General features: G+C 44.0%; 1 protein-coding gene across 14 annotated transcripts in view; it reads right to left on the reverse strand.

The window, feature by feature from the left end:
- The window catches only part of DCAF1 (DDB1 and CUL4 associated factor 1), a 466,661-nt gene that overhangs the window by 271,695 nt on the left and 170,653 nt on the right, over positions 1-24,313 (reverse strand). For all 14 annotated transcript variants that reach the window (XM_029599562.1, XM_029599550.1, XM_029599554.1 and 11 more), the window contains 2 exons: positions 10,800-10,937; positions 8,407-8,886 (listed from right to left, as the gene is read on the reverse strand). In XM_029599562.1, coding sequence (XP_029455422.1) covers positions 8,407-8,886; positions 10,800-10,937 — 618 coding nt within the window. The remainder of the gene's footprint in view (positions 1-8,406; positions 8,887-10,799; positions 10,938-24,313) is intronic.

Here is a 24,313-nt window from a genome sequence, read left to right on the forward strand (position 1 = left end):
AGGGAATGTACCTGCGGATGGAGAGATCCTGGAGTATGGGAAACCACACTTGGCGTGGCCAGTGAGGTGCTATCAAGATCATGGTTCCCTTGTCCTGATGGAGCTTCACGAGAGTCTTCGAGAGAAGAGGAAGGGGAGGGAATGCATAAAGCAGACCGGTTGCCCACGAGAGGGAGAATGCATCTCTGGGCTGAGAGTGTTTGCTGCGAATGAGGGAGCAGTAATTGTCCACTTTGTGGTTCTGAGGGGACACAAAGAGGTCTGTTTGGGGATAACCCCATTGCTGGAAGAGCCAGCTGGGGGGAGTGAGCCGGCACCACCGGTATCACCCCCAGGTCTGAATCGCCGGGTATGGGGCTCCCCCACTCCTCGGCTGCCTCGACCAGGAGGAACAGTCCCCTTCAGGACCTCATCCTCCCCTGGGAGGCGGGGACAGGGACCAGCAGGCAAGCCTCTGCGGTCCTCCTTTCAGTCCCAACACCTACCTTTCTTTCTTTTTTTTTTTTTTTTTTTTTTTTTTTTAACTCAAAACTATTTTAACTAATTAATTTTTTACTACCGCCTAATCCTAGGCCCAAAAACACAGACTGTAGGCTTTTGCACCCTCTCCACCTGCTAAGAGACAGAAGAATACTGCCAGACTGTAGGTGGCACCAGCCTAGATATAGGCGGAGTTTGGTTTGTAAACTTCTGTCTCCATCTGCTAGAGGGGGGGGGGCAAAACCCAGGAGTCTGGACTGATCCTGGTACGTACAGGGAATTACGCTTTCAACATCCAAGCTGTTAGGGCAAGAGTTGGCAGGTTGGGATGACGCAACTTGCCCTGAGTTATGAGAGTGGGCGCTGTGCCCAGGCGAATCGGTTCTCTGATCAAGAGGTCGAGGAGTATGAGAAACCATACTTGTCGAGGCCAGAACAGGGCTATGAGGATCATTGTCCCTGTCCTGTTGTAGCTTCACGAGAGTTTTGGATATGAGCGGGATCGGAGGATACGCATATAGAAGAGTCCTGTGTTCCAGGGGCGAGCAAAGGCGTCCCTGGGGAACGTTTGTCAACGTTTGTGGAGGGAGCAGAACCTTTCCACTTTGTGAGTCAGTTTGGACGCAAAGAGGTCAATGGTTGGGTGACCCCCAGCGTTGAAAGATTTTGCTCGCTACACCAGGATCCAGAGACCATTCGTGGGGATGGAAATGCTGACTGAGATCATCTGCTAGAACGTTTTGTATGCCTGCCAGCTAAGTTGCTCGGAGATGCATAGAGTGCTCAAGAGCCCAGGCCCAAATCTGTACTGTTTCTTGACAGAGCAGATAAGAGCCCATGCCTCCCTGCTTGTTTATGTACCACACTGCTACTGGTGTTCTCTGTATCAGCACAGTCTTTGAAGGCATAAAAGGCATAACGCATTGCTCGAAGTTCTAAGAAGTTTATCTGACACTTCATTTCGAGTGTAGTCCACGTACCTTGTGTTTGAAGGTTGTTGACGTGCACGCCCCATCCCAAGTTGGAGGCATCCGTGGTCAAGATGACTTGGAGTTGATTGCTGGAATGGGAGACCAGCTTTTAAGGCAGTTTGATTTGTCCACCAGTGGAGCGAAATGCGTAATTGGTGGGTGATTTGAACTGTGTACGACAGTGGTTGGAAAGCTTGGAACCATTGAGATTTCAAAGTCCATTGAGTTCTTCGCATGGCCAACTTTGCCATAGGGGTAACATGTACTGTAGAGGTCATGTAGTACTAGAAGTTGATGGGCAGAGGCGAACTGGCAGTGGGTTATTGAGTTCACCAAGCATGCTAAATTGTTGGCATAGTCGTTTGGAAGAAAAGCTTTCGCCACTGTGGTGTTGAGGTCTGCTCCGATGAACGTGAGGAGCTTAGACGGCTCAATGTGGGATTTTTTATAGTTGATTACAAATCCCAGGGAGTGTAATAGTCTTATTGTGCTTTTTAAGGCAGACAGAGCTCCCTGCCTGGATGGACTCCTGATTAGCCAATCGTCTAGGTAGGGAAAAACATGAATGCTATTTTTTCTTAAATGTGCAGCAGCCACTGCTAGACATTTTGTGAATACTCGAGGCGCAGAGGCGAGTCCGAATGGTAGGACTCGATACTGGTAATGATGTCTTCCCACGACAAATCGTAGGTACTTGCGATGTTGTGTGGTAATGGGTATGTGTGCATAAGCGTCTTGAAGATCTAGAGAACAGAGCCAATCTCCCTGTTGAAACAAAGGAAGGATGGTTCCCAGGGATACCATCCAAAACTTTTCTTTTTGAAGAAATTTGTTGAGATTGCGGAGATCTAAAATAGGGCGAAGGCCGCCTGTTTCCTTTGGAATTAGGAAATAGCGAGAATAGAACCCTTTGCCTTGTTGAGACTAGGGAACTGGTTCGATAGCCCTGGTAGTCAGCAGAGTTGAGAGTTCTACTTGAAGTTGAGATGTGATGACAGTGCTTGTCCAAAGTGGGATGGGTGGAAAATGCGCGGGTATTGTGTTGAATTTGAGAAGGTATCCCCGATTCAGTATGGCTAATAACCATTGATCTTTGGTGATGAGACTCCATTGGTGGTTGAAATGATGGCGTCGACCTCCTACAGGTAAGTAGGGCATGGGATTGATGGAGAGGCTTCTGTTCTCTTGATGTACTTCAAAATCCAGCTACTGGTCCCATTTGTGGAGGTGGCTGGGTTTTTGTCTGCTTTGGCTGGCATGGTCGTCCTCTTTGTGGTGGACGGTAGGGACATGCCGAAGAGGTAGGTGGACAGTATCTTCTAGGCCTATAAAAGGGCCTCCTCGTATCCCGTCTGGTGGGTATTCATACTGAAGACGGCTGATCCGATGGCAATCTGGAGAGCTGACAGTGTCTCATGGTGATCTTAGTTGGGAGACAGTGTCTTGAATTTTTTCTCCGGAGAGATTGTCTCCAGTACATGGTAGATCTGCCAGTCTTCTCTTGGACTTCTAACCTGAGGTCCGAGGTCTTGAGCCAAGCCCACCTCCATGCACTGATTCCAGCTGCTGACAGACGGGCAGATGTTTCAAAGGAGTCGTAGGCCGCCCGTACTTCGTGTTTGCCGGATTTGAGGCCTTTGGCAATCAGAGTGTTTAGTGCCAGCTGCTACTGTTGAGTGAGGTTATCAGCAATATCTTGAACTTGTTTCCACAAGTTTCTTTGATATTGCGTCATATATAGCTGGTATGCTGCAATCCTGGACACCAGCATGAATCCCTGAAAAACCTAAGCCATCTAAGAACTTCTGTTCTTTTCCTGGTGGGGCAGAAGAGTGTGGTTTTTGCTTCCTGGCTTTTTTCTGAGCCGATTCAACCACCGAGTGGTGTGGCAATTGTGGTTTCTGAAAACCTGGGGTATGTTGTACCAGGTATGTTGCGTCTGTTCTTCTGTTTACAGCAGGTACAGAGCAAGGATGTTCCCATAATCGATGCTGACGTTCCAGAATCACTTCATGAATGGGTGTCACCATCACCTCTTTTGGTGCATCTACAAATTGTAACACTTCAAGAGTTTTGTGTCTTGTATCCTCTTCAGTAAGCAATTCAAAGGGAATTATATCTGCCATTTCCTTTATGAAGTTTGCAAAGGATAGGTCCTCAGGAGGGGACTTCCTTCTCTCTTCTGGTGGAGAAGTTTCTGATTCTAAATCTTCAGTATCAGTGTCTACATCCTCCCAAGGACTATAGTGAGGCTAAAAATGTGATCCAGAGGGATCCAAGTTGTCTTTTGGAAGAGGATGTTGTTTTAGAAGCAGACTTCGATGGTTGACTTGGAATCTGCTTTGGTATCGAAGGAGGCAGAAAAGGCATCGATGGGCCAGGTCGTGAAGGCATTGATGGATCTGGGAGTGGCATCAAAGGTAATGACCGTGCACGGGGGTGTTGAAGACCCGATGGCCCTGGGAAGGAGTCAGAGTCCCTTCTATCGTCCTCTGATGAGCCTGGAATTGAAATTTAAGGAATCATAAGAACATAAGAAATTCCCATGCTGGATCAGACCAAGGGTCCATCGAGCCCAGCATCCTGTTTCCAACAGAGGCCAAACCAGGCCACAAGAACCTGGCAATTACCCAAACACTAAGAAGATCCCATGCCACTGATGCAATTACTCGCCATAACAGATACCATCCTTAAGGGCATGGACCACAGCCAATCCTACATCCTTGCCCTCCTAGATATCTCAGCCGCATTTGATACTGTGAACCATCAAATCCTAGTATCACGCTTATCTGAGATAGGCATATCAAACACAGCCCTATCGTGGTTCTCCTCATACCTAGATCATAGAATGTACTTAGTCAAACTCGATGACTTCGAATCCGCTCACATTCCCCTCACGCAGGGCGTCCCACAAGGCTCCTCCCTATCATCCACCCTCTTCAATATTTACTTACTCCCACTCTGCCACTTACTCTCTAAACTAGGACTGAAATTTTCCTATACGCAGATGACGTACAAATTTTAATTCCCATTCGAAAATCCCTCAACGAAACCCTGCAGTACTGGGAAACTTGTCTGACCTCCATCAACTCACTCCTCTCCAATCTCCACCTTGCACTCAACACCTCCAAAACTGAAATCCTTATCCTAACAAATCAATCTTCCGACTCGATCCACCATATGATCCAAAACGCCTCACAAGCTCAATCACTACCACATAGCGTCAGAGACTTAGGAGTTTACCTAGACAACCAACTAAACTTGAAATCCCACATTAAATCACTGCTAAAAGGAGGCTTCTTTAAACTCCAAACCCTCAAAAAATTGAAGCCCCTCCTTCACGCCCATGATTTCCGCACCGTCATGCAAACCACCATGTTATCCAAACTCGATTATTGCAACGCCCTTTTCCTAGGCCTCCCAGCCTCTACTACTAAACCTCTTCAAATCCTTCAAAATGCCATGGCACGTATCCTAACAAACACAAGAAAATCCGATCATATCACTCCCATACTACAAAATCTCCACTGGCTCCCTATTGCATTCCGTTCCCAATACAAAACACTCACCATCCTACATAACACCCTATACAAAAACAGCTCCCCCTGGCTTGAAGATATGCCTCAATTCCAGCAATCAAACCGCCCCACCAGAAACGCCCTCGCCGGCACCCTCCAAACCCCCTCACTCAAAATTGGGCACCTCACCGCCACCAGGGAAAGAGCTATCGCGGGCCCCTCCCTCTGGAACTCCCTCCCGGCCAAACTCCGACTAGAACCATCCCTGAGCCACTTCAAAAAAGGAATAAAAACATGGGCTGTTTAAACAGGCCTACCACCCAACTCCTCTCAACCCTAGGCCTCCACGCATGCAGGAACCTGCATTCTATATACAGCCCTTCCCCACCTTTCCCACCCTGGTAACCCTTCCAGCACAACCCCATGCTTCCCCTAACTCCCCCCCTCCACTCCCCCCCCCCCCCCCGCCTTTTAGCCTCTTCAGCCTCCCCCCCCCCGCCTTCTTTACCATATCATTCCCTCCCTTACCTCTACCTCCCTTTCGCATATATTCTCCCCCCCTTTCCCTCTCCCCTCACCCATCCCCCCAACGTTGTAAATAAGTTCACATATGTAATATGTAATTTTAAACCCATATCTTTCCAATTAAGTTATCCATGCTTGCTTTCTCTTTTCTCTCGTACTTCGCTTTTTACCTTGTTCTTTTTATCCAATTATTATCCAATTTCTCCCAGTTAAACCCCCTTGTTCAATGTAATTTCCTTTCTCAGTTAATTGTGAACCGACATGATGTGTCCTACGAATGCCGGTATATAAAAATGTTAAATAAATAAATAAAATAAATAAATAAATTAATAGCAGTGGCTATTCCCTAAGTAAATTTGATTAATAGTCGTTAATGGACTTCTCCTCCAAGAACTTATCCAAACCTTTTTTGAACCCAGCTACACTAACTGCACTAACCACATCCTCTGGCAACAAATTCCAGAGCTTTATTGTGCGTTGAGTGAAAAAGAACTTTCTCCGATTAGTCTTAAATGTGCTACTTGCTAACTTCATGGAATGCCCCCTAGTCCTTCTATTATTCGAAAGTGTAAATAACCGAGTCACAACTACCCGTTCAAGACCTCACATGATCTTAAAGATCTCTATCATATCCCCCCTCGGCAGTCTCTTCTCCAAGCTGAACAGCCCTAACCTCTTCAGCCTTTCCTCATAGGGGAGCTGTTCCATGCCCTTTATCATTTTGGTTGCCCTTCTCTGTACCTTCTAAATTGCAACTATATCTTTTTTGAGATGCGGCGACCAGAACTGTACACAGTATTCCAGGTGCGGTCTCGCCATGGAGCAATATAGAGGCATTATGACATTTTCCGTTTTATTAACCAGTCCTTTCCTAATAATTCCTAACATTCTGTTTCCCTTTTTTTTGACTGCTGCAGCACAATGAGCCGACGATTTTAAAATATTATCCACTATGATGCCTAGATCTTTTTCCTGGGTGGTAGCTCCTAATATGGAACCTAACATCGTGTAACTACAGCAAGGGTTATTTTTCCCTATATGCAACACCTTGCACTTGTCCACATTAAATTTCATCTGCCATTTGGATGCCCAATCTTCCAGTCTTGCAAGGTCCTCCTGTAATGTATCACAATCCGCTTGTGGATGTTTAGGCATCGATGGTGTTGATGGCTGCATCGGGGGAGCCATCGGTGTCGGTGCTGGAAAAACACCGATTAAGGCGTCGATTCTATTTAGCAGAGGTTGAAAGATAGACTGTTCTGGCGTCAGTGCTGGTAATTGTACCAGTGCTGGCATCAAAGGAGGCTGGAATTTTTGAAAAGCCTCGATGATCGCCTGTTGGATAATGGAAGTTACTTCTTCCCTGGAGACAGTCTCTAACAACGGGATCGGTGTTAGAGACTGGCGCTACTGGTACTTCCACAACTGAGTGTGGTGGCACAGTCCAACACCGATCCCGGTGGAGAGTGCCTCGGTATCTTGGGTACAGAGAGTGCCTTGGTATCTCAGGCATGGCGGCTCTAGTACCAGACACGCTTCAGCATCGGCTCGATGTCTTTCGGTGCCAATGCGGATGACGTTTCTTCCGATGGAACAGACACAGAACGGTGTCGATGGCGTCTCTTTTCACGATGTTCCCTAGTGGATATCGATGAAGACGCTATTGAAGATCCGGATGGGGCCGGTGACGGACAGTCTTCGGCCTTTTTCTTTCTTCAATGTTTTTCAACAGAGGGTGATTTCTTCGGTGATGATGTCTAAGATGACGATGGAGTGATTTTTTTTTTAACAGCTCCTCCATTTTATCCAAACGAGCACGCCTGCCCTTCGGAGTCATCTGGGCGCAGGTAGTACATGCACGGACATCGTGGCCTGGTCCCAGGCATAAAACGCAAACGTTATGTGAGTCGGTTATTGACATTGTTCGGGTACAATTTGGACATTTTTTTGAATCCTGAGGCCATGGTGAAAAAACAGGCCGGGTAACGGTCGACGGCCTGTGGGTACCGAATAAAAAGTGACAGGAATCGACCAAAAAACTAACTCAAAAAGTACTCACCGAACGGTATGTCGAAGGGAGACCCAAGTAGACAATTTTGTGATTGAAAAGTTACATTTTCCGTGAGGAAAAAGTGAGGGAAAAACTCACAGAGCTCCTATCACGCGAGGCTTACAGCAACGCGAAAAAAGAGAGACTGAAGGGAGACTGTGGCTGAGAATATCATGGCATGCTGGGCATGCTCAGTGGGCTCAGTGTGCCAGTCAAATGTTTCTAGAAACTTTGACAGAAGTTTTCCGTGTCATGGCTCCATCGATGTCACCCATATGCGAGGACTATCATCCTGCTTGTCCTGGGATAAAGTAACGTGGTAACTTTAAGTATAACATTTCTGCATGGGGTAACCTGCAATGGAGTGGCATTTACAACCTTAAATATTTTGCTGGGCAGACTAGATGGACCATTTGGGTCTTACCTGCCATTATTTATTATGCTACTAAGGGAAGTGGTATTTTCCAGTGTTTATTCCATACATACCTATCTTTTTTCTATTAGGGTATTTATTGATCAGTGTTTCAGTTAAAACCTAAAATCGGAAGCACTAATTATAAACCCTAATGCTATATAACCACCTCCCCTCAAGCTCATTATAAACCTCAGTATTGTCAATACTGTGTAGTGCAGACTACAAACTTTAAAATAAACACACCCACCCCTTAAGTCCACACCCAAGACTCTGTTATAAGCTCCAGCATACTGCAGTTACCTCCCTCCTTCCAAGTCTCATTTCTAAATTCCAGTATAATGGGGTCACTTCCCCTGCTTCTCCCAAGCCTCAGTTATAATCCCCAGGGCGATAAAGTCATCTCTCCCACAACCTCCCTTATAAATGGTCCTTATGTTTTTAACTTACTTCTTGGTATTCTCCTAAAGGGGTCAAGTATTGCAGAATTAATCGCTGTTCTATTGCAGGGGTCAAAGGGTAAAGTGTGTAATTGGTTCCAATGACCCACAGGGACATCTCTGACCAGCTGCTGTTTGACAGTTCACTGAATGCACGATCCGGTTCTGTATTAGAGAAGCCTAGTTTCTGCTTGGCTTTGCGGAAGTTCTCTCTTTCTCTCTCGTGATTCCCTTTCTTTGCAGTCAGTCCCTCATCTTTGGTGGCGGAGTTCAGGCGACTGCTGGTCTTCTGGCCAGAGTCCAGGTGAAACGAGAGGTCCATCTCATCTGGGGCTGTCTCTTGTCCCTTATCTATCAACATTTCCCCATAGTCCATATCTACAGCTTCCTCATCTAATGCTATAAGGGGCTCCATACTGGACTTCCGAGGGCTTGGTCGCTTCATTTCCTGTAACTGCAGCTCTCGCAACCGCCTCAGTACCAATGCAACCTAGTGACAGGCAAAACAAAATTAGAAAAAAAAAAAAAAAAAAAAAGAGTGAAGCAAACAGCCAAAGTTTTTTCTAGCCCCACTGTATTGAACCATCTTTATCCCTTTTACCTTGGCACATCCCTATCTCTACCCCAACGTCCCGTTCCCCCCCCCCCCCAGGTAAAGCTAAAAAGTGCAATGAATGCATAAAACGTCTTCCACTGCCAATGTATTAAAATGTGGTTAATCCCTGCACTCTTGATTGCAGCACATCACCGCCATACACAAGTCTCCCAACTCTCTTCCTTAAGGCACGCTGTAGTGAGATATCCACATTCCTTTGGTGCTGAATACTCAGCCTCATACTACACTTAAAATGTGCCAGTATCTCACAAAGGTTCCATTTTGAAAGTCACAACCACACTTGGAAATAAGTCCCAGTAGGGTGGAAAAATAATGTAAGCAGTGCCTAAGGGTCAGGTGCTCAGAGTTTAGCACTAAAACCCCCACTGTGAATTTCACGAGGTAATACTTGCACAGGTCTGTGCATTTCTACACTTTAAGGACTTTGCCAGAATTTGTATCCAAATATATGTGCTTCTGCTGCAAAGGAACAAGTCAGAGTTGAATCCCAGAAGTCCAAGACACATACTCCCTTCCTGTCATCAAAAACTGTTACCATCCCAAAGAAAAAGTGAAGGACTGAAGAAACAGCAAGGAAGGCTGTCTAACAAAGCCGTGAGGGCGACAAAACAGGATTAGCAGCCAGATGTCCAAATGATTTCCTTTATTGGGTGGTAACACGAATATATGAACAATGCCCAACTCTGGCCGAGTTTTGCCCTCTTACAATGGGGCTACATCAGGGGCTCTACTTGAGTCGTGTTATGATGACAATCCAAGTCTTAAAAAAGACTGTGCAACAAAAGGTTATTGGAAAGGCTGGTTAAACTCTCAATGACAGCGGTACCTCAGTTTCTTATTTCGTAAACAACACAAGGGTTGCAAATGTGCCGAAATTTTTTGATGTGGTTGTGAAAACAAACACAGGCGGCAGTGTGGCTTTCCCTTGTTAACTGCCGCCTGTGTTTGTTTTCACAACCACATCAAAAAATTTCGGCACATTTGCAACCCTTGTGTTGTTTACGAAATAAGAAACTGAGGTACCGCTGTCATTGAGAGTTTAACCAGCCTTTCCAATAACCTTTTGTTGCACAGTCTTTTTTAAGACTTGGATTGTCATCATAACACGACTCAAGTAGAGCCCCTGATGTAGCCCCATTGTAAGAGGGCGAAACTCGGCCAGAGTTGGGCATTGTTCATATATTCGTGTTACCACCCAATAAAGGAAATCATTTGGACATCTGGCTGCTAATCCTGTTTTGTCGCCCCCCCAAAGAAAAAGTGAGCCATAATCTATTTCTTTAAATTCCTGTCAAGAGATGCTGGTAGTCCAGCAGTATACTCTCCAAACATAAAAAGGAATAAAATCAATATACTGTGTGGCCCAAGCAGGCCTAATAATGACTGCATGTGATTTAGAAAGCTGCTAGTGGATGGACTGGCCAGAAAATAACTCTTAGTTGTACATGTATTGCTTTAGAAGCTCCTGGCCATATCAGCAGGAGATCCAAACACACACACTGACAACATTCTCACTGAGGAGAAAAAACAGCTTTTATACCACCAACACCACTTCCCTTGCACATAGCGGTTAAACAACCAAAAAAAAACAAACAAGGGAATTGCCTAAAAATGCTCAGGATGCTGAACACAGTTGAAGTGATTACCCAGTTAATGAACAGTGCCAATTTTACTTAAATGATCCATGGAAGTCACTGTGCAGTGACTCACAGAGCATGAAAATCTCCTAAGACATTATACTGGTTTCAGGAGCACAAAACCAAACTATGTCTTCCCTGAATGGTTACCATCTGGGAGTTCTCATCTCTGTAATTCGCTGCAATATCCTGGTTCTCCATAGCTCCTCCCAGCAGTCCTGTGGCATAAGTTCTCAGTGGTTGATCTGCCTCTCGTGCCCACTTAAAGAGGTTTTCCACAATTCCCTCCTGTAGGAACCCACAAACAGTAAAAATCAGGAACAACTTCATGAAACTGCATCACCAGCATATAGTTTAATACAGAGCTTTCCAAACTGTGTGTCGGGACACGTTAGTGTGTCGCCTGCAGTGTGCAGGTGTGTCGCGCAAGCCCGGGCCACATAGCCGCTCCCCTCCAGCGAGTCACTTTTTTTTTTTTTTTCAGTTCATGGGTTGCTTATTATTGGGCGATTTTTGCTGTCAATCGTGTTTTTTTGGGGCTTTGTGGGTGGGACTTGAGCCCAGCTGTCCCTGTCATTGGCTGCTGCTGCTGATGAGGCCTGGCCACGCGGAGAACTGACTGCAAGCAGCAGTGTTTGGTGATAATGGAAGGTGTTATGCACCATGGCAGGCTTGAACCCAGAAGGGAGTGAAGCACTTAACTGGCAACAATCAAAAAGAAAGGGTACATGAGTGTGGGGGGCCAGACATGTGCTTGGGGGTAGAGAAAGATGAGTGTGTGGGGGACAGATATCTGCTTGGGCTTGTTTTTTTGGAAAATAGTGCTTGTTTTTTCATGAAACACTGGCAACAATCAAAAAGAAGAGGTACATGAGTGTGGGGGCCAGACGTGCTGAGGGGGGGGGGGGAGATATAAATGTATGGGGGCCAGACATGTGCTTGGGGGGAGAGAGATGAGTATGTGGGGACAGACATGTGCTTGGGGGGAGAGAGATGAGTGTGTGGGGGACTGTGTGCTTGAGGAGAGAGATGAGTGTGTGGGGGACAGACATTGTGCTTGGGGGGAGAGAGATGAGTATGTGGGGGCAGACATGTGCTTGGGGGGGGGGAGAGAGATAAGTGTGTGGGGGACAGACAATTTGTTTTATTATTGTTACTCAAATTATAACAATAACATTAATCTTGGAATATTATATATTTTTAATATAAATGAAAGGTTTTCATGAGATACATTTTATTTATGTATATATTTAAGGAAACATACATAAATTGTCAAAATACATTTCATTCGTTTAACCTTTACCCTCTGGTTTGCTAGTGGATTGAATTACTGTGTCGTGAAATTATGTTTGTCTAAAAAGTGTGTCACCAACATGAAAAGTTTGGAAAGCTCTGGTTTAATATATCAACCAAAACAGAAAGGGATCACATAGAAAAGCTCAAAGGCCCAGACTTCAGGAGTTCAAACTGTTAAAATAAGGATGAGGTGGGGGGAATGCTTTAAAGAAGCACTAGCAGGGTGGAAAGTGCCTTGTGATGTAGAATAGTGATGGAAATTATAATGCTAAAATTAATTGGACAGACTAGACAGGCCACATGGTCCTTTTCTGCCATCATGTTTCTATGAGCTAAACTAAAAGGAGTAGTAGGGGTAACTAGTCTTGTTAGGAAAGTTAAAAAAAAAAAAGGCCTGATTTTCCAAAGAAATGGATTAAAAGAAAGGGCAAAAAGAAATGCCTTCATAAAGTACAAGGGACCTCAGAAAGATGAGCACAGGGAAGAATGTCTGGTAAAGCTGAAAGAAGCAAAGGAGGTAGTGAGGACTAAAAAGGCAGAAGCAAGGGAAAAAAAATGTTAATTTATCATAAACAGCATTTTCCATAGATATCAGAACGAATTATTTATTTATTTATAGCTTTTCTATGCCGACGTTCATTTGCACATCACATCGGTTTAATTAGCCATTATATGTGGGAGATAGCAGCACCGATTAGACTTCTCTCTCCTAGCTGTAAAGCTCTGAGCTCTGAGGATGTGTGAGAATTCCTGTACAGGCATTGCTCTCATGAGCCAGCCTCCATAGTCAGTAACAGTGTGAATTTAGCTGCATAGACTAAATTCTAGGAGGCGGACAGGTATTCCATGGTTAATTCATCCTATCTACAGAAAACACTATTTACACTATGCAAACATGCTTTTTCTGTCGATAAGCAGGCTGAAGTAGCCATTACATGTGGGGAGTCCCACACAGAGTTGCAATAGAGCAGTTACTGAATAAGCAACCCGGACACCACTGTGAACAGTGAACTACAGCAAGAACGTATTTCGTAGAACTGCTTGTCTAAAACGGTCAGTCTTTGAAATGGTATCAAGACAGTAATGGTGCATGAATGTGTGGACTGATGACCACATTGCAGTCATTGTACATATCTTTGATGGGTACTTCTCTGAGATGAGCAACAGAGGAAGCCATGGCTCATACTTGAGCTTTGCCAGAGTCTGTAAGCTGAAATCATGCTAGATCATAGCAGTGATGGACACACTCTGCTATCCAACTGGATAAAGATTGATCACCGCCATACCAAGGCGGTTAGGGTCATATGAGACGAAAAGCTGATTAATTTGATGAGGAGGCAGAATATGTCACTTGTAATATGCCAAGACCCTTTTGCAGTCTGGAGTATGGATGGCTTTATCTCTCACATGCAGCCTTGGGAAGAAGATGGGTAGTACAACAGATTGATTAATATGGAAAGCTGAGACTACCTTCAGAAGAAGGTGAGTGAGCATGAAGAACCACCCAGTTGTGAAGAACTGTAGATATGGAGGTTAGTGGACAAGAGCCTGGAGTTCGCTAACTCTTCTCGCCAAGGTGACTGCAACTAGGAAAAGGACTTTTCAGGTTAGGAGTTTCAAAGGAGATGTCTCCAGTGGTTCAAAAGGCGGCTTCATTAATTAAGAAAGAACCACACAGATCCCACAGAACAGGTGATTTCTGTATCAGGAGTTTGACGTGCCAGAATCCCTTCATAAAACAAGACAAGCGGATGCGTGGAAATTGGTTTACTGTCCAACAAAGTGTGGTAAACCATGATAGCACTCAGATGTACTCTCACTGAAGCAGTGGCAAGGCCTGAATTAGACAGGTGAAGTATTGCAAAAGCTCACATAGAATACATCAGAATCATGCTGTTGGCACCAGATGGAAAATCTTTTCTATTTAAAGGCATAGTTTTCCTGGTTGAAGGTTTTCTGGAGGAAATTAATGTCTTTGATGGCTGATGGTAAATGAAGATTGCTCATCTTTGAGCGTTTAGCATCCGTGCCATGAGGTCAAGAGCTGAGAAACTGGGAAGAAAGAGCACCTCGTCTTGAGTAGAAGAGCAGGGTCTGACCCCAGAGGTATGGGAGGGACTGCTGGAAAGTTTGATGAAATACACATACCAAAATTGTCTGCACCACGCTGGTGCTTTGAGAATTAGGAGGGCTCAACATCTGAAAAGCCTTATGTATGCTTTTCCACCAATACTACTCTTTGCCAAGACAATACAGAAAGTTTTCAGATGATTTAGAGTCAGAGATTCCAAATCCTGATAATATAACTTTGGTGGATGTCTGGAGGGCTGTCAATAAATTGGAAAAGATGGTATCTTTATCCATGGTACAATCTTCCAATTTTTCCAAGGAGACCAGGAGTAAGCTGAAAGACCACAGCAAACGTATTGAGCATTTGGAAGCAGCAAATGTGACTACCTCTTCACAAATGGTCTCATTACAAACATCTGGGACAATTTTTATGAAGGACTCCCTAATGATTTACAAACAATTAGAAGGGCTTGAGAATGTTTTGAGAAACAAAAATTTGAGATTATTGAATTTTCCAGTTACTAGATTAATTTCAGGGCAGGAAATGTTTAAAAAATATGTAAAAGAAGTTTTGTGTATTACAAAAGATATACTTATATCTAAATGTTATTATGTTTCTAGTATGAAAAGGGAGGAGGCGCTTCAGGAAGGGGAACTAGATATTATCACCACAGATAGCCCAAATTTAACAGCATTTTTGGAGTCATCTGTGGATGATATTCCAACTAGGGCCACTTTTATAGTGGCATTTGCTTTAGAGCAAGACAGAAATATGGTTCTTCAAAAGTACTTTAAAAATAAAGATATCTGTTTCTGTGGTAAAAAGATCCAGGTATTTCCAGATGTCTCCAGGAGCACTCAGTTAAGGCGGAAGCAGTTCCTAACCAAGAAACAGAGAGTACTTGGCCTAGGGGCCACGTTCTCTCTTAAATTTCCGTGCAAGTGCTTGGTCACTTTTCTTAAAAATAAGTTTATTTTTATGGAACCTGCCCACCTAGAGGTATTTCTTGTAGACAAGGGAGGGTGAGTACATCTTGACAGTCCCAGTTGGGGTTAGTTAACTGGTAAAAAAAAAAAAAAAAGTTTATTCCTCCATTACACAAGGTTGTGATTCTTTGTTATTTTTCTTCTGTTCAAAGCTCCCCTTATAATGTGGACTTTAAAATTTGGAATTACAAGTAAAAACTTGCTTTTGCTTTTTCTAGAAATTTTTTGTTTATGTAATCCATAACTTTTCTTTGTTTCTTCCATTGTAAAGATGTATAAGAAATTAATAAACTATAAATTAAAAAAAAAAAAATCATGAGAGGTCTAGAACGGGTAGATGTGAATCGGTTATTTAGTCTTTCAGATAATAGAAAGACTAGGGGGGAACTCCATGAAGTTAGCATGTGGCACATTTAAAGCTAATCGGAAAAAGTTCTTCTTCACTCAACGCACAAGTAAACTCTGGAATTTGTTGCCAGAGGACGTGGTTAGTTCAGTTAGTATAGCTGTGTTTAAAAAAGGATTGGATAAGTTCTTGGAGGAGAAGTCCATTACCTGCTATTAATTAAGTTGACTTAGAAAATAGCCACTGCTATTACTAGCAACAGTAACATGAAATAGACTTAGTTTTGGGTACTTGCCAGGTTCTTATGGCCTGGACTGGCCACTGTTGGAAACAGGATGCTGGGCTTGATGGACCCTTGGTCTGACCCAGTATGGCATGTTCATAAGAACATAAGAAAATGCTATACTGGGTCAGACCAAGGGTCCATCAAGCCCAGCATCCTGTTTCCAACAGTGGCCAATCCAGGCCATAAGAACCTGGCAAGTACCCAAAAACTAAGTCTATTCCATGTAACCATTGCTAATGGCAGTGGCTATTCTCTAAGTGAACTTAATAGCAGGTAATGGACTTCTCCTCCAAGAACTTATCCAATCCTTTTTTAAACACAGCTATACTAACTGCACGAACCACATTCTCTGGCAACAAATTCCAGAGTTTAATTGTGCGTTGAGTAAAAAAGAACTTTCTCCGATTAGTTTTAAATGTGCCCCATGCTAACTTCATGGAGTGCCCCCTAGTTTTTCTACTATCCGAAAGAGTAAATAACCGATTCACATCTACCCGTTCTAGACCTCTCATGATTTTAAACACCTCTATCATATCCCCCCTCAGTTCTTATGTTCTTACTAAAAAGTTCTTCCTGCATTGCCATGTCCACCGTTATGGATGACAGTAAGAAACTCATCAGAAAATTGTGCTAATGGACACTCTCATATCCCTAGGGTATGAGCAGAAGGACAAGACAGCTTTGAAGATGAGAAGCATGTCCAAAATTAAAAGATGAATACTTTTTATAATCACGACCAAAACAAGAGTCAAAACACTAGAATGAAATTTTGAAAGGCTTACATACACAATCAGCAAGCCACACATTCAGTTTCACTTATGCAGCATGATTAATATCTTAGTATGTACCTCAATGCTAGTCATAGACAATTGACTTTACAGCCTTCTTTAAGCTAGAAAAATCTGTATAATCATTTTTTATTTTTATTTTTACTTGCGTACAAAACTTCCCTTTTTGACATTCCCATAAACTGCCTGACGTGATGTGTTTCAAAAAAACTCCTCTTCTGCTTCAGGGCTCATCACTTCAACTGCCACCATCCACCACATGATTGCAAGCAAACTCCTTTGTCCAGCAAGGCTATAGACCACAAATGAAACATTTAAATGTACTGTTGCCAATCAAATTGCTTCAGTTTTTATGTCACTTCCTTTCATAAATGCCGCCATATTAGTTCTTAAAACATTTAAACCATGAAGATTAGTCCACTTGATGTCAACATTTAACCCATTAAGTTATAGTTCTTAAGACATTACATGCCACTCAATATCTACATTTAACCCATTTGCTCGACCAGCATTATACCACAATTATTTTGGCTTTAATGGAAATAAGTATCTTCAGGTTCACAGAACATTCATGGGAACTTTGATGGCTCCATATCTGGCAAATGTGTCACACTTTGAAGAATAGCATATTTACAATAGCATATGAAAGATTAATTTTGTTGTTGGAAATAGTGTATAGATGACATTTATTATTTGTCAGGGGACTGACATCATTATTGTAATTTCATCAGTGGCTAAACAGGATGAGTGTTTAAAATTTGTTTTGAATTATCACTGTGAGCAAATTCCATTTTTGGATATTTTGGTAATACTGTAGCATTAGTTTATAATCAGAAACCAAATGAGCATAAGAACTTATAATATTTTATTTATTTAATATCAAAGCTTTCATCCAGCACACTTCAAGAAAACTTTTTCAGTAGGGCAATTCTTGCATTTAATATTATGTTCAGATATTGGGGATTTTAAACAGCAAGCTCAAACATTGGGAAACATTTCCTCTCTAACACATGCATATGGATGACCCCCTAAACAAGTGTATAAACAGGCATCATATGCAAAATAGGACCCTTTTGCTTCCACAAGCCAGTAAGCAAACGTCATCATGAAAACTATGTTGAAACACACAGTAGCCTTGACACATATGTCAAATAATGAAACACTGGACAATTTTACAAGGTCATTCATTTTTCTATGATTTACTTTTTTTTTTGCTTTCACACATGGTAAAAACATAAAGATATATCTTCAGTTAGGTGCTTTGTGAAGAAGTTTCCTCACGGCCAATATGATTGAATATGATCCAAAATTAACCATTTTGTGTGTTGCGGTCCCGACCGCTTCCCTTCTGTCAGGGCTCAGGCCCACCTACCTCCGCTTCAGTGTTCACCGCAGTTCACCCGCTCCGGACCCCGGGGGCTTCTCTCACTCCACGTGGCGGCCGCCATTACGGGCCTGCTTCCCTTCGGTCTCACGTGCGAGGACGTCCCTCTTGAGCGCCCAGCTCCCGGAAGCCCGGCCCCGCCCGCGCTGACGTCACGCCCAAGTCCCGATATAACCGACGTTCAGACTCTCTCTCAACGCCTTGCAACGAGGTTCACAACTCCTTAGTTGTTCTCAGTTGCGTTCCTGTTGGTCTCCGCTTCAGCTCGCTGCCTGCCCCTGACTCCGGTTTGCTTCTGACTCCGCTTCAGCCTGCAGCCAGCCCCTGACTCCGGTCTGCTTCAGACTCCGCTTCAGCCTGCAGCCAGCCTCTGACCCCGGTCTGCTTCCGACTCCGCTTCAGCCTGCAGCCAGCCTCTGACTCCGGTCTGCTTCCGACTCCGCTTCAGCCTGCAGCCAGCCTCTGACTCCGGTCTGCTTCCGACTCCGCTTCAGCCTGCAGCCAGCCTCTGACTCCAGTTTGCTTCTGACTCCGCCTCCGGTCTGCTTCCAACTCCGCTTCAGCCTACAGCCTGCTTCAGACACCGGTTTGCTTCTGAACCCGCTTCACCCACTGCCTGCCTCTGTCTCCGGTTGCTACAGTCTCCGCAGCCGCCCACTGCCCTACCTTCAAGCCTGCCCTCGGCCCTGTGCAGCCGGTCCCCTGCCTTCCAGGTACCTTGGACTTCCTATTCATTCTGCTTGCTCTGGTCCCGGCCTATGCCCAGCTCAATCTCTGGACATTCTCTCGACTGCTCCCAGTCCCGAGGACCCGGGACCCTACGGGCTCCTCCCGGGGGGTCCCTTCCTGCTTGTGGCTCCGCCTCCCGGCCTACTGTCTCCCTAGGTAGGCCGGCCCAAGGGTCCACTATCTTCTCCAGCAGCATCAAACTGCAACATTGTGTCAGAAAACACATGAACATGTTGTATAAAATATTCCACAAATGATGCTTCTCATTCTCCCATGGTGAGACAACCTTTGTGCATAATCAGTCTTGTTTTAATTTTTGTTGTATCTATATAATGCAAGTTACATGGACATAGTATCACAAATACAACAAATAATGTTGTTCAAGTAACGTATTTATTTATTTATTTATTAAGTTTTTCTATACCGGCATTCGCGATGAGTATTGCATCATGCCGGTTTACAATTAACAAGAGGTGAAGGAACAAAGTAATAATAAAATAATAATAAATAGTAATAAACATTAACAGGTGCTGACAAAAGGTTACAGTTACAATAAAACAAGGGAATTACACAACTTGGAGCAGTGAAAAGGAGCTAGGAATTAAATATAGAGAACAAATTTGCCAATTAATGGTGTGAACTAAATTACAGCGTTTGCAGCGTAAATGAATTGCCCTGTTGAGGTAGTTATTAATTTCCATGTTAAGAAAGTCTAAGCGCTAGTTAATGATGAATTAAGGTTCAGTTGGTGTTTGGAAAGGCTTTCATAAATAACCACGTTTTGAGTCGTTTCCTAAATGTAGAGTTCTTGTCGCAAATCTGGTGGGATGGAGTTCCATAGTGTCGGTCCTGTAGTGGAGAAAGTCCTGTCTCTGGCGGTTATGTGCCGAGTGGATTTGGAGTGTGGAACTTGTAGGGATTCTTTGTAGGACTCTCTGATGGGTCTGGAGGAAGTATATTTTTTGAATGGAATTTGAAGGTTAAGCGGAGAGTATTGATGGATGGCTTTGTAGATAGCAGTTATGGACTTATATATGATTCTGTAGTGAATTGGCAGCCAATGTAGGTCTTTGAGGATTGGAAATATGTGGTCTGTTCTCCGAGTGTTTGTTAATATTCTCGCTGCCGTGTTTTGAACCATCTGAAGGGGTTTAGTGTGAGATGACGGGAGACCTAATAGAATAGAGTTGCAATAATCTAATTTAGCGAAGATTATTGATTGCAAGACTGTTCTGTAGTCGTGGAAGTGGAAAGGTGGTTTTATTCTTTTTAAGACTTGGAGTTTATGGAAGCAGTCCTTGGCAGTTTGATTTATAAATGATTTTAGGTTTAGCCTGTAATCAATGATAGCTCCTAGGTCTCTTACTTGTGAAGAATGTAAGTTGGGTGGTGGATTTGTGTAGAAGTTACTGTTTTCAGTGGAAATTAGAAGGAGTTCACTTTTTGAAGAATTTAGTATTAGGTTTAGACTGGAGAGGAGTCCGTCGATTTCTAGAAGACAAGTTTCCCAGAATTCTAGAGTTTTGTGTAGGATTCTTTGAGGGGGATGACGATCTGGACATCATCCGCGTATAAAAAGTGTTTAAGGTTTAATTTGGTTAACAGTTGGCAGAGGGGGAGCAGATAAATGTTAAAGAGAGTGGGTGAGAGGGAGGAGCCCTGTGGCACTCCCAAAGAGGAAGGATAATGCTGAGATTCTTTGTTGTGTATTTTGACCTTGTAGCCTCTTTCCTCAGGAATGATTTGAACCAAGACAAAGCTGTTCCTGTTATTCCAATGTTCGCTAACTGATTTAGTAGGGTGGAGTAGTTAACCGTATCAAAAGCAGCTGAGAGGTCCAGGAGGATCAGTAAGAAAGCATGACCTTTATTGAGGCCCATGATGAGGTAAGTCTGTCAGGGATATGAGTAGTGATTCAGTACTTAAAGATTTTCGGAAACCATATTGGGTCGGGAACAGAATTTTGTGTTCTTCAAGATAGTCTGAAAGTCTGGTGTTAACTAATTTTTCCATTACCTTGGCTAAGAAAGGGAGATTGGATATTGGACGGAAGTTGGTAGGATCTTTAGGATTTAAGTTGGGTTTTTTTAAGAGCAGTTTGATGGAGGCAATTTTCAGGTCATCTAGGTAGATTCCTTGGGCTAAAGAACAGTTGATAATGTCTGTCAGAGCTTTGGAGATGGTATCTGGTATTAGCAGGAGTAGTTTGGATGGGATGTGGTCTAATGGATGTGACGATGGTTTCATTTTCTTCAATACAGATTGTATCTCTGAAGATGTGATGGGTTCAAAAGATTGTAGAGTAATATCTTTGTTGAGATGGAAATATGTGTTGAAAGGCGCTAAAGTATTGGACCTCAGCTGTGTTAGAAGGTTGGAGATTTTGTTGCTGAAGGAAAGGGCCAACTCGTCTGCTTTTTCTTGCGCTTTGTTGAAAGGAATGTCAGGTGTAATGATGGTTTGTGTTAAATTTGATACGTAAGCAAAAAGGACTTTTGAATCAAAAATAAGATGATGAATCTTGTGCGCGTAAAAGTCCCTTTTTGTTTTTAATGTGGAGCTCTTGTATTGGTGGAGGGCGAATTTGTAAGCGGAGAGGGAGGTCGGCGAAGGTGCTTTCCGCCATTTGCTTTCTTTCTGTCGAAGGGAGTGTTTGAGTTTTTGAAATTCTTCGTTAAACCAAGGTTGTCTTTTGGAGGTGTTGTGTTTGAGTTTTTTTGTTGCCAATGGACAGAGTTTGTTTGCTGCCGTTTCTGTAATCTTGGACCAGGAGTGGAGGGCCGAGTTAGGCGTGGAGATGTCTATGAGTGGGAGTTCTGGGACAAGGTGATTGTGTAATTCTTCGGAGGAGCAAGATTTCCTGTATGTAAATTCAGGTTGAATTTACATACAGGATGGATGTAAAATCTTGCTATAAATTTTCATCCTGAAGGTAACTGCACAGTATTTTGACTTAAAATATAAGAGCACGTTGAACAATTGTCACAGAAGGATCTTCCACCAATGTTGGAGATACTTCTTCACAAAGCACCTAACTGAAGATATGATCTTTAATGTTTTTACCATGTGTGAAAGCAAAAAAAGTAAATCACAGAAAAACGAATGACCTTGTAAAATTGTCCAGTGTTTCATTATTTGACATACATGTCAAGGCTACTGTGTGTTTCAACATAGTTTTCACGATAACGTTTGCTTACTAGCTTGTTGAAGCAAAAGGGCCTTATTTGCATATGATGCCTGTTTATACACTTGTTTAGGGGTCATTCATATGCATGTGTTAGAGGAAATGTTTCCCCAATCTTTGAGCTTGCTGTTTAAAATCCCCAATGTTTGAACATAATCTTAAATGAAAGAGTTGCCCTACTGAAAAATGTTCTTGATGTGTGCTGGATGCAAGCTTTGATATTAAATAAATAAAATATAAGTTCTTATGCTCATTTGGTTTCTGATATAAACTAATGCTACAGTATTAACAAAATATCCAAAAATGGAATTTGTTCACACTGGAAGATCCTTCTGTGGCATTTGTTCAATGTGCTCTTATATTTTAAATCAAAATACTGTGCAGTTACCTTCAGGATGAAAATTTATACCGAGGTATTACACTACTTGAACAACAACATTTGTTGTATTTGTGATACTATGTCCATGTAACTTGCACTATATAGATACAGCGAAAATTAAAACAAGACTGATTATGCACAAAGGTTGTCTCACCATGGGAGAATGAGAAGCATCATTTGTTGTTACATAACAGGTGATTTCGTGTGCCCTTGGGCCTCAGCCCGACCCCAGATGGATCCAGAGCCGAACCGAGGGTTGACGGCGTGTTCCAGCATGGCAGACGGTTTTACCCTCTGCCAGGCCTGCAAGTTCCCAAGGCCAACAACAAGATGTTGGAAGTTGAATGGTCCTCCGACTATTCCGAGCCCTTTCGGACCTGCAGCTTGGATCGGCATGGAGCAGCAGGCCTGGCCTGAGGATGAGGGCAGACGAGCCTTGACATGAAGACATGACATCAAGGTTGATGCAACGGCATCGCAGACAAAGACATGACACCAAGGCTGATGCGGACAGCATCAGAGACGAGGGCTGACACAAGACATGACACCAGGGCTATTGAAGACATGACACCAGGGCTGATGCGAAGACATCACGGACCGGGGTCGATGCAACAGCATCACGGACCAATGGTCGATGCGACATCAGGAACAAGACGCTGAAGCGAAGACATGACACCAAGACTAATGCAACGGCATCAAGGACGAGACGAGGAACTTGATGAAGTCCAGACGAGATGAGAATTGGGCGGAAGAACATTGGCACTGTCTCTCAGGGCGCCCTACACAGCCCACCTTTACGGGCGGACCCAATGTGCTGGTCGCGGACCACCCTGTCCCACTGCGCGCCCTACACAGCCCGAGGAGGCTGGTCACGGACCACGCTGAGAACGGGACGAGCGCAGGAAAGAATCCAACCGAGGCAGAACTTCTAAGACGGGAGGAAGTGACGTCAGCCACTAGATGGCTGCCTGACTCTCGAGCTCCCGACACCAACCCGATAAAAAAGCTACTAAATAGGAGTTAGCCGACGCCTAAATTTGCTTTTAATACTGCGGCTGTCCCCAGGAACACACAGGCATGGCTGCGAAAAGAAAAACCGTGGACTTCCAATGTTTTTCATATCAAAAAGCAGGAGATGCCGACCCCGGGCCCGGGGAGTCAGGCGCGGCCGCAGCGCTAATGGAGCAGCAGGAGCCTGATGACGACTTTAATGTCGGGGCTGCGGGGGCGCCCTCGCGCTCTGAGTTCAGGTCTTGGTTTTGTAGCATCCGACAAGACCTTAAAATGTATAAGAAGGAAATTCATGAAATGATGGAGGATTTCCGTGAAGAGCTCCATTCAGTCGGCAGGCGAGTGGATGAGCTAGATTGCAAAATGGATGGTCAATCTACTCTTACTGCACAGTTACAGGAGGTCTGCACTGAGCTGCAGGACGAAAACGCCGCCATGCGGGCCAAGCTGGCTGACCTTGAAAATCGGGCACGGAGAGGAAATCTGCGTTTCAGAGGCTTCCTGGAAACGGCTGAGAATGCGGATTGTGCGAACCTTGTGGCTAGATTTTGTGCCCTTCTCTTGTCTTCTGGGAGCACTGCTACTCAGATCATGCCGGAGGACATTAAAATTGATAGGGCGCATCGCGCGCTGCGCGCAGCCCGTGCAAATGCACCTAGAGATGTGATTGTGTGTTTCCACTACTACACACAAAAAGAGAGCATAGCAGCAGCAGCGAGACAACAGAATAAATGGCTCTGGGAGGCGCAGGAAATATCTATCTATGCTGATCTATCACAAGCAACCATGCAGAGCAGATTTGAACTTCGTGAAGTTACTCAATTTCTCAGAGAGAAGAATGTGAAATATCGCTGGCTACATCCGTTTGGCCTCATATACACGTGGGATGGTGCTTCTACACAGCTGCGTACCGTTGAAGAAGCGGCGCGATTGTTGAAAGATAAGGGGTTTTTACCGCAAGCCAGGTTACAGCGGAGTTCGCGTCCACCTATTCTCAAGGAGCAACCACCCCGATGGCAGAGAGCCACCTCAAGGAACAGCAGGCTCAAACGCAGTTCTGATAATGCCAAGCCAGCACAAGGCAAAACCTGAGGGTCAAGACTGGCAGATAAATCTCGGCATTACTTAATTACTAACTCTGCTTAGAAAGAGCGCTGTGACGCAATTATTAAGCAGTCAATATCAAGGTTGGACGGTTTCTTGT

This window comes from Rhinatrema bivittatum, chromosome 4, assembly GCF_901001135.1.
Source record: "Rhinatrema bivittatum chromosome 4, aRhiBiv1.1, whole genome shotgun sequence".
In the NCBI taxonomy this organism is placed as follows: Eukaryota; Metazoa; Chordata; class Amphibia; order Gymnophiona; family Rhinatrematidae; genus Rhinatrema; species Rhinatrema bivittatum.